The sequence below is a fragment of the Ambystoma mexicanum genome, chromosome 9, assembly GCF_040938575.1.
Source record: "Ambystoma mexicanum isolate Mex_15411 chromosome 9, UKY_AmexF1_1, whole genome shotgun sequence".
Lineage (NCBI taxonomy): Eukaryota > Metazoa > Chordata > Amphibia > Caudata > Ambystomatidae > Ambystoma > Ambystoma mexicanum.
In genome coordinates, this window is record NC_090931.1 from 468,895,091 (window position 1) to 468,913,306 (window position 18,216).

At 44.8% G+C, this 18,216-nt stretch overlaps 1 protein-coding gene across 2 annotated transcripts in view; it reads right to left on the minus strand.

Annotated features, from left to right (window-relative positions):
* The window catches only part of IFT22 (intraflagellar transport 22), a 372,117-nt gene extending 355,834 nt beyond the window's left edge, over positions 1–16,283 (minus strand). The window contains exon 1 of one of the 2 annotated variants that reach the window (XM_069615016.1): positions 16,004–16,283. In XM_069615016.1, coding sequence (XP_069471117.1) covers positions 16,004–16,042 — 39 coding nt within the window. In that variant the 5' untranslated portion in view covers positions 16,043–16,283. The remainder of the gene's footprint in view (positions 1–16,003) is intronic. The other variant, XM_069615014.1, reaches the window with a different exon arrangement.
* Between the last annotated feature and the right edge of the window lie 1,933 nt (positions 16,284–18,216).

An 18,216-nucleotide genomic window follows, 5' to 3' on the forward strand; every position in this document is an offset into this window, starting at 1 on the left:
GGCCACACACCATTTTTTCCATCACCTTGCACAACACGGATGTCAGAGCAATGGGTCGATAGGACCTGCACAAACCAGCTGGCTTCCCCAATTTCAGAATCGGAAGGATGACAGTCCTCTTCCACCCATTAGGCAATGTACCATGATCCCACATAACATTAAACAGCCGCAACACCTCCAGCAAACAAACATCCGGCAAATGCTACAAATAAATATACCGTAACTCATCCTCCCCCGGACTTGAATCCCGTCGACCCCTTAGCACAGCCTGCAACTCACTCAAAGTGAAGGACATATCCAAACTGGATGTCCATTTGTCTACAACATTCAGCGCACCCTGATTAACAGCCATGAACTCTGCCATATTCTGTCTGGAGACCAGGGAATAATTTTCCGTACTTTGCACACCCGCAAAATACTTTCCCAATGCCTCTGCTTTACCACCATCATCCACCATGTCACACCCCGCATCTGTAATCACTGAAATCCGAGTGCCGCCTCTCGCCTGCCCGGACATACGCCGAAACCTTGCCCACACCTTTAATAAACATGTATCACTAGAGAGAGCACTACAAAAAGTCTCCAATACATCCGCTTATGACATCGAATCACCCTCTGCACCAGTGCCCTAGCCTTTTTATATGCGACAATGTCCGCCACAGCTTTAGTACGCATGGCCTTCCTCTTCTTCCTTTTCCTATCCTGAACTACCGCTGTACATTCTGACGACCACCACGGGGCTCAGGTTTCCGGAAGATCTTACCTTGAGCCGAGGGCCAATTCTGCCACAACACTCCGAAAGATATCTTGCAGAGCCAAATCCATTGCATCCACAGTGGGTGGCACACCCAACCCCTGAGCATCACCCAAACCCATCAACCTGCTACACCCCTCTCCAAACTTCGCCCAATCCAAATTATGGAAGTGACACCCCCTCTGGGCTGGACTTTCCGACTTCACCACCCTGACACCTACCTCTACGGATATAGACCCGTGATCACTCCCCATCCGTCCTCAGTTTCCAAACACACTTAGAAACCATAGATGCTGATACCCATGTCAAATCCAAACAAGATCCCATACCGGTTTGAATGTCAGTCCTGGTATGCCCTGGCGAGTTCAATAAAACAAGTCCACACTCATCAGCCATCACCTCCAAATTAGCCACATTAACACCTGTCACAGCACTATTCCACAACGTATTGTTAAAATCCCCACAAAGAATATATTTGTCACGCTGCCCCAAGGCCTGCTGCAAAGCCCCCACGTCAAGCGGTCAACACGGACTGTAGAAATTCAAAATCACCAACACATCAGAACCTGTAAATAACCTCACTCCAATCAATTCCAACTCCCCTCCAAACTCAAGGACAGAACATTGAATACCAATCTTCACCAAAATGCATACCCCTCCCCCACGACCCACCACTCTATCTTTCTTAAACAACACATATCCCGGAAAACGAAAATGAATACTCTCTCTTAACCATGTCTCCTGAACACATACGACGTCAACATCACCCACTTTCACCAACTCTTTCTTCAACTCCTACCCATTCGCCAACAAACTCCTCGCATTCCATTGCCACAACCTCAGACCACTGAACCCTCACGGGGAACATCACCACCACTCATCTTATGTACATCCTTATCTGTGAGATTTCCAATCCTTAAATACATCTTTGCTGCCTTCACCACGGCCTGTAACCTGTCCGATTTCGGCTGACAACCAGCTGTCATTAATAGTTGCGATAATAAAACACAACAAATCCGCCATTCTGATAGTAACATCCCCTCCAATCACTCCCTCAACCCCCAAAGGCTGAGCCTCCCCTACCTTCACCTGCTTCACCGCTGCAGCAGGACTACCCACCACCATCACCTGCTCCTCCCGTACCTTCTGAACTGCTGCTGCATAACTGATATTTTGACTCACCTTAGTGCTCACAACCTTACAGGCCTCCACTTGTGCAACACAGCCCCTAAAAGAAGCAACATGATCTCCACCACAATTGCAACACTTCGGTGTACAATCCGTCACACACTCCTTAATATATTGGGGCCCACCACACTTCCCACACCTCCTCTCCCTTCTACAAGACCATGCTACATGACCATACTCCTAACACTTATAGCACCTAAGGGGGGCTGGCACATATGGCTTCATACGAAAATGCTGAAACCCCAAAACCACATGCTCCGGCACCTCACTCCCCCTAAACCGAATAGCCGCAGTCGTAGAAATTACACCGCCATCAGGATCTTTCCTCCCCAACCTCCACACCTCCAAAACCCCCACCTGCTGCAAGGAACTCACCATATCCCTATCATGCACACAAAGAGGTACTCCATAAATCACTCCCTTACATACCGCACCACCCTGTTCTGACACAGTAACAAGATGTCTCCCAAGACATCCCAAATCCAACGCCTTGTTCCTGGTCACCTCACCCACACCCTTAACCAACAAACGCCCCCCACTAATTACCTGAACAGACTGCACAGCATCAATTCCTTTCCGGACCCACTCAGATACTACAAAAGGGCTCACACCACTAAGATCTTGATTGGGCTTCACCGACTTTATGACCACCTGCCATCCTGACTCTGCCTCCATGGATTCAACTGCAGCCTCACTCATATTCACATACTGCTATCCACCACCAGAACCCCCACTGCCCTCCACCCTCCGATCCACAGGGGATCTACTCCGAAGCATTGCCCCACTGTCATCCCCAAGAGACCCCAACTTACTCCTCCCAACATCAACACTCCTCCCAGCATCAACACCAACACCTGCCAAACCCTCTGCCAGAGACTGGTGACCACCACCTGTACCCAACTTCCCTTTTCCACCATCACTCTTGCCATTCTTCTTCCCACCTTTCCCCCCTGTATTCCTAAGGGACCCCCTTGTCAGTTGCACCGCCACCAACCCCGGTAGACCCATGGGTCCCCTTACCGTTCGATGTATCACTCTTCCCAGGCGCAGGATGTATGCCATCTTGCACCCCCACACCTCCGCCCACATCTGCTATCTCCAGAGTATTCCCGTGCCCACTCATAACGGCAGGCAGGGCCACGCATGTACCAACCACCAACTATCGTTTCACTGTCACCCTCCCCAACACCAAGCACACACAGCCCCGCTAGCAACAAAGCACGCCGCTTTTGCAAACATGCACCTCACCCTTCTTCCTCGAAGTGCTCCCTCCTCCTCCCGTGCCCGATTGTCTTCCCTTCTCTGCAAACTCGGGCCTCCTTGCATCCCGCGTTCCCAGATCCAGTGAAATCAGGCTTGCAGAGTGACTGGAGATCCGCCTACTCTCTCCCCTGAGAACGTGACCTGCAGCTCCCTCTAAAAGCAGTGTCAGTTCGCCCGCACAGGAAATGTCGTTTCCTTATCCGTAATGGGGAAAGTGGTACTATCGCCTCTGTATGCCACTTGACTGTCTCTAACTAAGATCACTCCATGGTCATTCAAAGGGATTAAACAAATATATATATGCAGAGCCCACAAGTGATGTGCTGCAAGTGCAGATTTTTTAATTCATGGCGTTTTCAGTGGCAGCTGGTGACTTTCTTACTTGGAGGGAACCAAATGTTTGCCATTGATAGACAAGACCAACTAAGTGTAATGATGGTGCCCAAAGTAACCAACAAGGGTACAGAGGGTTCTCTGCTCTAGATTTTCTTTTAATCATGGGTTAAAATGGGGTGTTTTACAGTACACTTTTGAGAAAAACTAGGTAAAAAGACATTGAATTCAAAATCCATTTTGTATGCTAGCAAAAATCCAATAGATGCAAGTTACCAACAGTGCACAAAAGCATTTTCCAACACATTTTCATGATGCATTTGACCACAATATATGGCTGCATAAAAATATGTTCATGATTCCAAAATGGCCGCCGAGCACTAAGGACGTGTGCAGGCAGAGCTCATGTTGGACAGAGCTATAAGCGTAGGTGAAATAAAGTGGAAAACGCCCGATCCGCAACAAGAGGAGGGAGCCCACAGCATTGTCAGAGGACACTGAAGAAGAGACCAGCATTGGACCCCGAAGTTGTGCTTCAAAAAACATCGGCCGGACCTGCTTACCTCCCATTGGGATATTTGGGCTCGTAGCGTGGCATCCGTGGTCCACATGGCGCTCTGGCGCCGGCAGAGGAGCAGAGCGGAGGCTGCAGGGATCAATCCAGCCGGATGGGCTGTGCGACACGGGAGGCAGACTGCTACGCTGACCAACGTTTGTATCAGGGTGGTCGGTGCGGTGGAGGCGCTGTGCATTAGCGGAGGAGCGGAGGCAGAGTCAATAGCACAGGAAGCCTCCTGGTTAGGAAGGGTGCTGCTCCTTATCTCGGTGGGGAGGGAAAAATTAATACAGCCTTAGGACTGGAGACATTGACATTATGCTGTAGCCAAGCAGTTTACAGCGTGCACTGCTGAAGTATTTTTGCACGCTCAGTAATAGGCCCGCACAGCAGAACGGCCCCGGAGGACACAGGTGTAAGACATGTGTTCCGCATAATCTGAATCCTGCTGATTGGAACGCAGGGGAAAAGATTCCGGCTAAGAGATCATGGGCAGTTAGGTTCAGAAACACCCAGCAACACAGTAGGGGAGTGTGGTAAATCCCAAATAAACTGCCTCAATATTTGGGACAAGGAAACCAGGAAAAAGCTTAATCAACATTATACTCGATTAGAAGTGCTTTGTTAAAGCAGAGCCCTTACTTTGAACATAAGAAATGTTTAAAACAGCATCTGCGCAAGTGCAAAGGGTACTTTAGGTACAAGGTGTACAATGTCAAGGCTTAATTCGCTACCCAAGTCTATTAGACACAGAGAACTCTGCGGAACGCACAGACCTACCATATGGATACTCCATAATACAGCGAGACAAAGGCTTGCCATAAACAGAGATATACACACCAAGGATTCTCCATATTGTCTCATTTATTCTTTTAAACTATGCGTCTAGATGATACCAGCAGTATCATCTAGACGCATAGCAAAATATTGGCAGATATTGGGAACAGGAGCAACAGGGTAGGAAGGTCTTTGATACTCAACTAAACAGAGCGCCTAGTACATCCCTCGGTACAGGGCGGGGCTGCCTACAGTCACAACCATATCTTTAGTCACTCAGGTCATTCGAGGTGTAACCAACAAGAGGCAGTTATATGCCGGGAACAAAGAAAAAAGTGGTTTTGGCAGGCAGAACGGAGTCCCAAACGACCAAAGAAAGCCCACTACAAGACATCTGGTCCAGAACCTCGTAAGTCTCAGAATCCAGGCACTCCTACCCAGACAAGGGTCGTTGCAACAGAAATGGCTGGTGCCAAGGAGTACTTTACGAAAAGTTTCCAAGACTTTCAAAATTCATTTATGGCGAAATTCCAAACACAGTTCACAGCTTTTACATCCGAGATAAAACAGGCGCTTACGGATTTTAGGAAAGCTCTGACAGATCTGGACGAACAAATCAGAACGAACCAATGCAAATCAATGTGCCATACAAGAGTTGATTCAGGACACTAGGCAATCTGAGAATTGATGGAACATCTTGCGAGGGCTACTTGTAATTGAGCTACAATACAAAGACCTAGGAAATAGATCCCACAGGTCAAATATTTGAGTCAGAAATCTCCCGGAATCTGTGGCCGATCCCAAATTAAAGGAAGCAATGATATCAATCTTTTAGGAACTTCTCGGTGGGGAAGAAGAAGAAAGGATACAATTAACCCGAGTCCACAGAGTGGATCCAAAGAGATTGGATCCAGGTACGCGCCATAGGGATGTATTGGCAGCCTGCAGGGACTATCCGCAAAAGGAACTAATTCTGAGGGCCGCAACACAGACTGAACATATTACATACAATGGCTCTTACGATCAGTTATTTCAAGATCTGTCCCCTCTTACCTTACAGAAGCGTAGAGAAATGCAAATAGTGGTGAAAACGCTGCATGCCAAAAAGATAAGATATAGATGGACATTACCGTTCAGAGTGGTATTTACGCTCGACGGGAAACAACATAGAATAAACTCTAAAGGTATGGAATTGTTAAGAATAGAAGAAGAAGAGATGGAAACTTCTCAGAGTCGCTTTTTGCAACTGGCCTGCCCCACCTCTACGCAGTCAACAGCAGGGTCAGCGTGAGACGTTAGAGTAAAATATAGTAAGGGCATAAAATTGGATTGTTGGGGTCCACGCCTCAGAGGTCCACAACCTGCATCTAAAAAAGTGAAATCATCAGTTCGAAATTCCGGCACATGGAAGTGCAACATGTGGAAGTTGTATCAATTTTTAGGAATATAAAACTGGAGACGAGTTAGCCCATTTTGGAATATGTGATGTGGAGGTGAAGAGGGTTTTAGGATACCCTAAGGGGGTCCCTGGAAGGAGTGGCGATCCAAGGTGGAGATGCGTAAGGTACACTAGGTAAAATGGGTCTCACCAGGGCAGGGGGAGGGTATGGGAAGGGAGGGTGGGTAGGTGTTAGAGGAAGGGCTCAAAGTTTTGGGGTTAAGGGTGGGGACAAACCGCAAATGCTTGAAGACATAACGTATGGTTTGAAGTCAAGGAGATGGGTAATAGTATTTATTGGACGGTACAGACCTAATGGCAATTCGGTGCATATTTAATATTCAGGGACTAAAAGGTAAGAAACTTGAGGGTTTTCTAATTCGACATCACCCAGAAATACTAGCTTCGCAGGAAACTCATATCAGACAGCTGGATAAAGCCAAATTTCATATGCAACATTATCCCACAATAATCCAAGCCAATGCAGTCAAAAAAACGGCAGGAGTGTTAATAGCAATAAGGAAGGGGATACAAATCAAATTAAAATAAAATAAAGAAAAATATCAAGGCAGATAGGGAAGGCTGCTACCTTTTCATTGTGGCCGACCTTGGTCCTGCTACACCAACCCTGGTATCGATTTATGCCCCAAATACGGGTCAAAAGAGGTTTTTGACGAAGACGTTGGCAGAATTAGAACCGTTTATGGCTGGGGAACGGCTGATATTCGGCACCTTTAATTTGCCGTGGGATCCACAAAGAGACAGAAATGGCAGAACTCAATATGGTCCCCCTGCCCCTCTCACATGGGCTAGTCAGTAAGATACAACAGTTAGGGAGGCCTGGGACTTCCTAATTTCTCAAAATACTACCAAGCAGCACAGTTAAGGGTGCTGAGGGAGTGGTTCACTGTAGCTTTGGACAAAATATGGGCCGGAATGGAGAAAGCTGTATGCGGCCCTCATATTGAGGAATTCCTCTGGCTCCCCAAACAAGAATGTCCCCAAAATATGCATGCCAGTCAATTTATGAATTTTGTGGAAAGGATTTGGGATAAAGCAGTGCGTTATAGCAAAATAACGACAAACCCTTCCCCTTTCTCTTCTTTGTTTAATAATCTGCAATTTAAACCGGGCTTGGAAGAGGGAGCCTTTCTCAAATTGAAAGATAAGGAGTGCAATAAAATTAGGGATATGTTTCGAGGTAAGGACTTTGTAATGTTTGAACATTGTAAGACATAGTTGGGGCTAAAGGAAACAGAAAGATATCAATATTTGTAGATACAACATTGGTTGATGGCCCCATTGAAAAAGGCAGCAGCCCTAAGAGCACTAACGGCATTTGAGAAATGTATTTCAAACACAGTGGAGAAATCCTTCATATCTAATCTGTATTGCTTGCTACAGGAGGAGTGTCATGAGGAGAACCTGAAATACGTTCAGAATTGGCAACATACTTTAGGAATAATAGTATCTAATGAAGAATGGCTTGCCCTGTGGAAAGATATTCCAAACTTAACATGTTCCCTTCAGATTATGGTACAAGGCATTGGTACAATGGCATTGCACCCCACAAAGGCTGTACAAAACGGCTTAGCATAGATAAATGTTGGAGGATTGCATTGGCATAGGTGACTGGTGACATATATGGTTAGAATGTCCTAAAATGTCTAGTTGCTGGGGAACTATATACAGGCATGTGCAAAGTATATTTGGTGATCAGGTGCAGTTACAGACCAAAGCCACTTTGTGGGAATTGCCACCTCGGAGGAAAGAAAAAGGCCAAAATACATAAGAAAAGCACAGACTATTCTAAGGTTGGCAGCCTTAATGGTGATCGCATAGTATTGAAAGATAAAAATCCTCCTCTTGTTCATGATTGGTTCGGAACTATGTTGCTTTGGAGTGGTTGACATACAAAATACAGGGAGCGCATCAGGCTTTTACAAAGAATCGGCAGTGGTACTGCAATTCCTGCGAGATGACTATAATGTTGCACTGTGCCCTCATAAATTGCAGATACTGCATATGGCATAGATTCACATTCTTGATGGACACCTAAAGAAAATATGGTTGGCATGGCAAATTGGGGGGGTACATGGGTAGGGGAGGGTAAAGAGTGTTAGATTTACTGTTTATGTATAGAATATGTGAAATGCCAATTAAAAAAAAGAAAATTAAAGAAAGTATATTTTCATGTTGGCTGTACCCATACATGTCCATGCAGCCCGGACCAATTATATGCCAGCATTACCATATAAGAACGTACTCCTGTTGATTTTGCCCGTCAGTAAAAAAATGCCATTCCACAGTAAGAAAATACATCCAAACCGCCTACGCAGCATAGGCCAGTATGCCACATAAGAACCTTCATGTCTGCTTTATCCTTGGTGTCCAGTAAAAAAAGGTAATGACACACTAAAAAGGTACACCAGACTGGATGCACTAATGTGGGCCAGTTTAACCACATAAGAACACTTGTTATATTTGCTTCATCCTTGATACCCAGTAAAACCTGTCATTCCAAAGCAAGAAAATATATGCAGACTGTCTACACCAATGTAGGCTAGTGCAGTTTAAAAACGTAATAACACTTATGTTTGCTTTACCCTTGATACCCAGTCAAATAAAATGCTGGCGGCAATATCCATTCCTCCTTAAATGTAGAGGCCTTCTCCCAGGTCACATACACAAGCAAACATTCATATAGCACACATGCATACATTCAACATGCACTCTCTCCTTCACCCACGTATTCATCCAACTACGTGCATGAAAGCACACATAAAAACAAACATACACACATTCACACGAGGAAAAATCTGTACATGCACATCAGGCAACAACCTTGCATGCATACATATAAACACATTCCATACACATACTTCACTTATCTGTTCACACCATCAGCACACCACCGCCATCACGGATGACTGAATGGTCCGTCTCTCCTTGCCCGTGAATCAGTGTGTATACGCTGGTAGAACAATAGTGAGCGGTGGGTGGGCCAGATTCTGATGCCCCGGCTTCTCTCATTATTGTGTTTGATGCATTACAAAGAAAACATGTAGATCAAGGACATGCCGCTGCTCAGATGCAGGGGCAGCACAGTCCCTTGGCAAATAAAGTAAACAAGTTAATTGTGCTGCCCAGCACAGTGAGAGATCAAGTTTAGATCAACATTCTAAAATATACATAAGAATATTAACCTAAAACGTACATTTGATCCAAAGCAAGGGGGTGTGAGGATAATGTTACAGTAATGCATGCATTCAAAGTTCTGTAACTATGACAACATCTTCGTGTATGGTTCCAGAATGTTGATGAGACCATACACGAAGATGTTACTGAAAGAAGTTGGCCTCCTGGGGGCTTCTCCTATTAAACTGAAGATTACACTCATCATATAGTACGAGCGTGATGTGTATTCGTATCAAAAGATAAACACTACAATTGGCGACGAGGAGTTAATTATCTGGAGGGAGCCCCCGGGCACAGCATGAGCGATTGAAGTAAACGCTCTGAACATTGATGCCGTTCGTAACGAGGAGCAACGATTGAAGCGACAAAACGCTGCGAGGGAAATATATGCGCTGTCAAGGAAACAGGTGAGCGGCGCAATAAAAAAAAAGAAAATGTAAAGAAATAGACTTTATAAAGACTTACAGGGATCGGCATCATACGGACGTTGCGCGCGAGCGGGCCAACCGCCTAGTGCACTAGAGGAAAGGACCCTAGTGCGTGCCGTGCGTGCCGCCATCTTTGATGCAGCACTGAAACGGTGAATGATACGCGCTGTAAAGCAGCAAAGACAAAGCATAAATCTTTGCGTGAAGGAGAGGCGCGGTTAACCATAAAAGTTCAAACGAAGAGAGAGAGTGATATGGATGTGCTGATATAGAAGAAAAAAAAATTCGGAATTGGACACGTTTAAAATTTCACATGCAGGAGCTGATGGATAAACAATATATGAATAAAGAAAGAAGTAAAAGTAGTGAAGAGTAATAAATAAAAGAAAAATAAGATAAGAAAACCAGACCAGAAAAGGATTTCATTGCATAATCAGTGTATCATGCAGACCATAGCTGCCCCAGTAAAGTATTTGCCATTGCCTGGGAATCCAACATGCCCCTGGGAACAATGGCAAGATAATTTCCAAGTGTATCTGAGGGCAATAGGAGGCTCGAGGTTCAGTGATGATCAGAAAGAGGCTACACTTCTAAACCGCATTGGTGCAGAGGCACTAAGGATTTTCAGGACATTACCTGAATTGGAACATGATGAGGTGAGCTGGGAAGAATCTTCGAGTGGAGCTAGAAAATATGACACAGCGATTGCCAAACTTAATAAACATTTTGGAAATAAAACTAACATTGTATTGGAAAGATATAGATTTTTCATGAGAAAACAAGGTAAAGAGGAAAGCATAGACTCATACTTGGCTGCAGTGAGGGGATTGATGGCCACGTGTGCTTTCACAGGAGTAGCAGATGAATACTTAAGGGATCAGATGGTGTTGCATGTGGCAGATCCTCGCATTCAACAAGGTTTGTGGCAGGCGAAGAACCCCACATTGGAGAAGACAATTGAGATAGCCAGGTCAATCGAACTGGGTGAAAAATGTATGAAGGAGGTCCAAAACAAATTGGAGAATGCAGAAATCAAATCAGTTCAAGATATGGATGATGGGCAGCATAGCAGTCAGGAAGAAGAATTGATTGCCATGGTTAAGAGATTGGTCAGGTCAGACACAAATAGTGGACCCAGACAAGAAAGAGGAGGCACGTTCAGACAAAATAACAGAGGTTTAAATTGTGGATGGTATAAACATGCCAATGCAGAAAGAGATTGTCCAGCTGTGTCAGCAGAATGTTACAGATGTGGACATCTAGGACATTTTGGAAAAATGTGTCGCAACAGTAGAGGAAGAGGCAGATTTAACAGCCGGTTTGGAAGAAATCCTGGCCGATACAATAGAGGCAGAGGTGCAGCAATGACGAGTATAAAGGCATTGGAGGAAATTGGTGGTCCAAGCAGCTTGTTGGCAGTCACGGATCGGCTTGAAGACAGGGTTCAAATACTTGCTGTCACACCAAGTGAAAAAGGTGTGGGACCGTGGGTTCCCATGGAGATAAATGGCATAACTTTACAAGTGATGGTGGACACTGGTTCTCCTTATACGATGGTTGATGTGGAGACATATGTGAATATATTGAATAAAAAGATGGAAGAGCTACAGATGACAAAAATCAATGCAACAGGTTATGGAAAAACACCCATCAACATTAAAGGGTTTGTTTGGGTACATCTAAACTTTGAAGGGAGAAAGACATACTGCAGACTGTATGTGGCTGAGAATGGGTTTTCGATAGTAGGATGGTGGGAGCAAGCATCCTTGAAAATCAGAATTCATCCAGGTGGAAATGTGCCGATTGTATGCATCACCGAGAACAGTTGTGATACCGCAGAAAATTTGGCAAAGGCTTTTCCCAAAGTATTCAATGAAAAAATCGGATTACTCAAAGGATTCGAACATCGTATTATACTCAGAAGAAGTGCAAAGCCAGTGGTACACAAAGTGAGGAACATACCCATTGGTACCAGAGAGGCATTGAAGATTGAATTAGAAAGGTTATGCATGCAGGACATCATCGAACCCATTGAAAGCTCAGAGTGGTTATCCCCGATTGTAATTGTAAAAAAAACGGATGGATCCATCAGAATGTGCGTGGATTTAAGAGACTTGAATGCCACATATGGATAGTTCGCCATCCTTTGCCGAACATTGGGGAAATGATGACCACCATGAAGCCAGCAAAGTATTTCACGACGTTAGATCTATCGTCAGCATATCACCAAGTTGTGCTAGAGGAAGAGTCTAGGCATTTAACATCTTTTGTAACACCATTGGGAGCTTTTCAATACAAGAGAATGCCTTTTGGGTTGGCTTCAGCAGCCGCTGTGTTACAAAGGTTAATGCATCATTTATTTGAAGGTTTACAAGGAGTACATTATTTCCAAGATGATATCTTGGTGTCAGGGATGTCTCAGGAAGAACATGATGCAAAGTTATTAGGTGTACTACAGGTTCTACAACAGAAAGGAATGACACTCAAAATTGAAAAGTGCAAGATCAAGAAAAGTGAGGTAACATACTTGGGCCATCGAATAAATGCTGATGGAATAATGCCAAAGGAATCATTGGTAGACACCATTCTAAAAATGATCCTAAGAACAAGGACCAACTCAGGAGTTTCATGGGTTTGACAGAATACTACTCAAAATTCATTGACCATTATTCTGATATAACTGAGAGAATGAGAAGTTTAATGTGCAAAGGTGTGAAGTTTAATTGGACTGAAGATTGTAAGAGAGAATTTGAGCAAATCAAAACATTGATCAATAAAGCACCGGCGTTGAAGTTGTTTGATTCAAGTGCCAAGACAAGAATATCAGTTGATGCAAGTAATATAGGACTCGGAGGTGTACTAGAACAAGTACAAGCAGGTGAAATTGTTCCCATTGCTTTTGCCTCAAGGACATTAAGAGGTGCTGAAAGACACTATTCGACGATAGAGAAGGAAGCTATTGGTGTTAAGTGGATATTAGAACATTTCAAAGGTCTCATTTGGGGCATTCCAGTGGACATTAAAACAGATCATAAACCACTTGTCCATGTTTTAAACTCGAAAAATCCTCACATGACATCTCCACGCATAAGAAGATGGACACTGGTCATCATGCAATTTAATGTGACCATAAAATACACTCCAGGAAGAAACAATGTGGTAGCGGATTGTTTTTCTCGTCTACCGTGTGAAGGTGTCGCGGGTGATTGTGAGGACAAAGAAGAATTTATGGAAGAACAAAACATGGATTGTATCATAGCTCAAGTGCATCCAAGTTTCTCAAAGGAGGAATGGATAAGAGCCAGAGAATGTGACCCTGAACAAGAAACGTTGAGAAGAGCCATTGAGAGTGGTTGGAAAGATACTGATGACAATATAAAATACTGGGAAAGATTCAAAGACGAGTTGTCTAGTGATAAAATATGTGTATATCGAGGAGAACGTATAATACCTCCGAAAAACTTGAGGAAGAGGATTATGGACATTGCCCATGAAGGCCACGTGGGGAGAATGTTGACAAAGAGAAGAGTAAGGGCAGCTTATTGGTGGCCTAACATGTGGGGCGAAATGGAATCTCTAGTCAGAGATTGTACTGCATGTGCAGTGAGTGACAAGAACAAGTCGATATGGACAACCCCATTGCAGCCGGTGAATATTCCCAGTACGGTATGGACAAAATTAGCTATTGATATAGCTGGGCCATATGAAACATTGGGATCACAAAAAGTCTTCTTCATAGTGTTGGTGGATTATATGTCCAAGTGGGTGGAATGTGGTATTGTTGAGGACTCTGTATCGGCTATCAAAGTCATGAAATTTTTGGAAGAAATCTTTAACAGAGAAGGAGAACCGCAAGAGCTGGTGTCGGATAATGGAGCTCAATTCATGTCTGTGGAAATTCAAAAGTTTCTGAAGGATAGAGCCATTAAACACAGCACTATGGCCTTATACCATCCAATAGGGAACGGTTTGGTGGAGAGGATGAACCGTTTCATAAAAGGCATTATTCAATTAGCCATTATAAATGGTTTATCGTGGAAAGAGACGCTCAAAGAAGCTCTCAACACATACAAAGTTACACCACATTCAGCAACTGAAGAAGTTCCATTCACATTGATGAGAGGAAGGATATCTACAAATAGGCTTAGGCCTGCTTGGATGATGAACAAAAGAAACAAAGAGATAAATTTGGAAGACATTTTCAACAAAGTAAAAAAAAAACAAGAAGAGTATAAAATGTACTATGACAAGCAAAAACATGTTCAAGAGAGTCAAATTGAAAAAGGTGATTGGGTGAGAGTGAGAGAACCAAAACGTGTAATGAAAGGAGAGTCAAGATTTCGTCCTCCCCAAAGAGTGATAGAATGTTCAAAGAAATCTGTGATTTTAGAGGATGGCAAGAAATGGTCATGTGATGATGTAGTCTTGGCAAAGGAGGAGGAAGTAATGAGAAATGAAAGGGAACAAGGCTGGTATGGAGAGAAATTTCAAGACAAGACATTCAAGGATAAATTTGATGAAACAAGTATGATGTGCAAAGAAAGAACACAGGAAAAGAAAACACAGGAAAATCCACATGAAGGAAAGAATGACAATGGTCAGCCAATACCAAGACACAGGAGACGAATGTGGAACCGTAAACAAGAATATGTGTATTATTGAGAACTTGAAAACTGAGGATTTGGATCCAGACAATATGTTACACATCCTTGTAACATGAAGATATATTGTATCCTTTATATTTTGAAGAAATTTAAAGTTAAAATTTAGTTGAAGTTGGCCTCCTGGGGGCTTCTCCTATTAAACTGAAGATTACACTCATCATATAGTACGAGCGTGATGTGTATTCGTATCAAAAGATAAACACTACAGGGGGATTCACCCCCTTCAAAGAAAGGAGACGCCAATGGTAATTTGTATACGTAGGACAGTAAGTTCCTCAAAGTAATGCAAGCTTTATAGCTTTGACAAGCCGAATTAAGAACATTTGACCACCTGGAAACTGCTTATGGTTGGTATTGGTGCACGGTATAAATCAACATAACATATGGCAAGGCATTGAGCTCTCTATAAAGTCTCTTACTACTTTACATTCTGAATTTTTTAAAACAGGCATTATGGTGTATCACCCCTCCTGGCAGCATGGTATCTCACAGGGCTTGTGGTCATGTCACGTGTCAGTGACCATGTGACTTCAGTTAATTAAAGTAATGAGTGGCTTCCTGCTCATCATTCGTGGAACCAACCGACTTCGGCCTGCTGTGTCGTTCTTGCAGCGCGTGGCGCTGCATAGCAGGCCGATGGCCTACCCTGTAAGGCCATACACTGAGACGGCGCCCCTGCTGGGCAACGCTGTCCCCATGTCATCCTGAGCTAGCAGAGCCCCTGCTGGACAACTCTGTGTGTGTGAGCTGGTGCCCCTGAAGGGCAACTCCAGCCTGGGTGCCCCCAAACCCTAGTCCGGGTCCATGTGATCACGGCCCATCAGGGTGATCCCTGCAACGACGGATGGTGGGTGCCCCCACGGGCTTGCTCAAGTGCCCGTGAGCTAGCCCGCAACTGTTCATGGCAGCGCATGTGCTGGGTGCCCTCAGCTATGGATTGATTGGGCTGCGTGACCGCAGCTCCAGTCCAGTCATAACAGGCATCACTTGCTGTTCTCATTGTGAGACTAAATCTGCAATTCCGAAATACTGTTCTGGTATGTGAATTAAGCATCAGAGTAATTAAAAGATTGAGTTGAATGTCTTATTAGATTTATTTGGCTCCTTGAATACGGGTCCATTTTGAGCAGCCAATCAAGATTCGGTTGTATACTGAACGAACAAGTAGAGAAAGCCTGTCACTGGATAAGAAACTGCAGCCCTACAACCCAGAATTGAAATCTCCTGTGTTGCTCGTACCACTGGCACACTGCCCACATCCCCCCGCTCGCCCCTCCTTCGCTTAAGCTAGCCTGAGGGGAAACTGAGTCCTCTATCTAAAATGCTCTAAATATAAGAGCTTAAGGGGGTGCCATCAAATTTCGTGCTAGGTATAGGCTAGCCTTAATACAACTAAAAGCATACCTCACTGGGGCCAACCAGCAGCACCTTTGCCTTCAGCATCGCAGCGTTCCCACTTTTCCCGTGTTTGGGACCAGTTGTGGGGCCGCACTCGTAGTTTTATAGCGGTTAACTGAGTCTGATGGTGTCTATGATGCTCCACCAAGCACCCCAACAGGGGTAATTTGATTTCTGAACTTGGAATTGTTTCCCCACACAGCCTTAGACACTACTGCCCAGAGTAACCATAGCGACCAGTTGCATTAGAGGAAAGGCCAGCGCAACGTGTCGTTGTCACGTGGCCTACTCGATGTGACTCTTGCAACGTAATCATTCTTAGCTAAACCGTAACTCACGCGTGAACGTCCTACAGAGTCTATTAAAATCGTCATTCCGTGAGTACGTAATGGGGGAGGCAAACCGCATTCAGTTCCCTGCGAACATGTCATGCAGATACGTTGTTATTTCGCTTCTTGTGTCCCCGTGAGAGGTCTCATTTGGGCTATGAGAAGTGGGCTGAAGTACGTATTCTAATCGTACAAAATATGCATCTGATATATAGAGTCGGGGGAACGGAGATTTCATGGATAGGGCTGAGTCTGTGGGGCAGGCCGGGCTCAAGGAGCGCACCACGGGCCGAACCCGGAAATAGCTCCAGAAAACGCCTTCTCCACAGCGCAGGTCGATAAATGTGTACCCAAACCTGACTACATTTGAAAATCAAAAAAACAGCGATGTATGTTCCACCCACAGTCGCAAGACTCCGCCTATTTGCACACGGCTCCAACAACACGCCCCGCCCACCTATCAAAAAGGTAAACTCGGCTGTTGTAGCCATTAGAAACACGTTTGCAGTTTGCGCTTTACATAAATGTGAATGCCCAAGGAGATGCATGCTGAAAAAAGTGTCCCCTCAACTAGAGCCCTGGCAAACTAGCCAAAAATAATGGAAGCTGAAAATGTTCTTCTTCAGCCTCCATTCTTTTTGGCCAGTTTGCCTTATGTTTTCGTCCCCCTTCAATTTAGGGCGACTAAAACATAAGGCAAACTGGCCAAAAAGAATACAAGTTTAAGCAAAATAAAAGTGGTAATACTGCATTTGCGCCGTTCCTGGGTTCCGTCCAATCCTCGATCCGATTGGCTGCAAAAGACTGCTGCCGGTAGCCAATCGGATGGAGGATTGGACGGGACCCGAAAACTCGGAGACTCCCGGGTCTTCCCCGAAGACCCGGAGAAATGGCTAAAACTCCTGAGTCTCTGGTGAAAACCCAGAGGTTAGGCAGATATGTGTGTGCCGTACCTCGGAAGATTGAAAGGCTGAGTTGGGCTTATCTTAGGGTGACCAGATTTTCTAAAAAAAAAACCCGGACGGGCTATGGAAATAGAAGTAGGACTAAAGAAAATACACATTCGACTTTAGTCCTACTTCTATTTCGTTGGCCCGTTGCGGGGGTCATGGAGGGGGTGTGCTAACAGGCACACTCCTCGCATTGGAGGAGAGCGCTGGGGAGGGGAAGGGGGAGGAAATGGGGGCCCATTCTCACAGGAAAAGTTGCGCCGGGACCCGATTTCGGGATTTCGAAATCGGGGCCGGCAAAAAAAAGGTCTGTAATCAAAACCCCGGACGGGGTTTATAAACTAAAAAAACTCCCGGGACGTCAGGTGATTTCCCCGGACTGTCCCGGGAAAACCCGGAGGTCTGGTCACCCTAGCTTATCTTGATGAGAACCTGCATACCACACACAGATCGCAGCAGCGAGCGCTCACCCCGTTGAGCTATCTTACCAGCTATGTTGGAGAATAAAGTATAAGAAAGACGAAGATCGATTTTCTAAGTGTCACTTGTAATTGTTTATTTGTAAAGTGCTTATTCATAAGTGAAGTGCTTCAAAACGCTTATTCAATATTTCTCAACTTTAATGTCAAATGAATGTAAGCAGGACCAGTGAAGGTTCTGAAGCACGACAGCTTCAGTGCCTGCATCGTTAGGAAGATGAACCCCTGAGACCTGGTCCCTCCGCCTTTAGACTTAGTGTCTCAGTGACTGAAAGCATGGGCTGTTCTAGCTCTGTTTATACAATGCATTGCTTCAGAGCTTCTCTCTGTCAGGAAATATATGTGGGAACTGAACTCTTGGCAATTAAGGGTCCCTCCTCGAACAAGGAGCTGAACTGCGCAATCCTGCCAGGACATTAGAGAACCAGTAGGCAAGTGTGACGCCCTGCTGCACTTCGCAC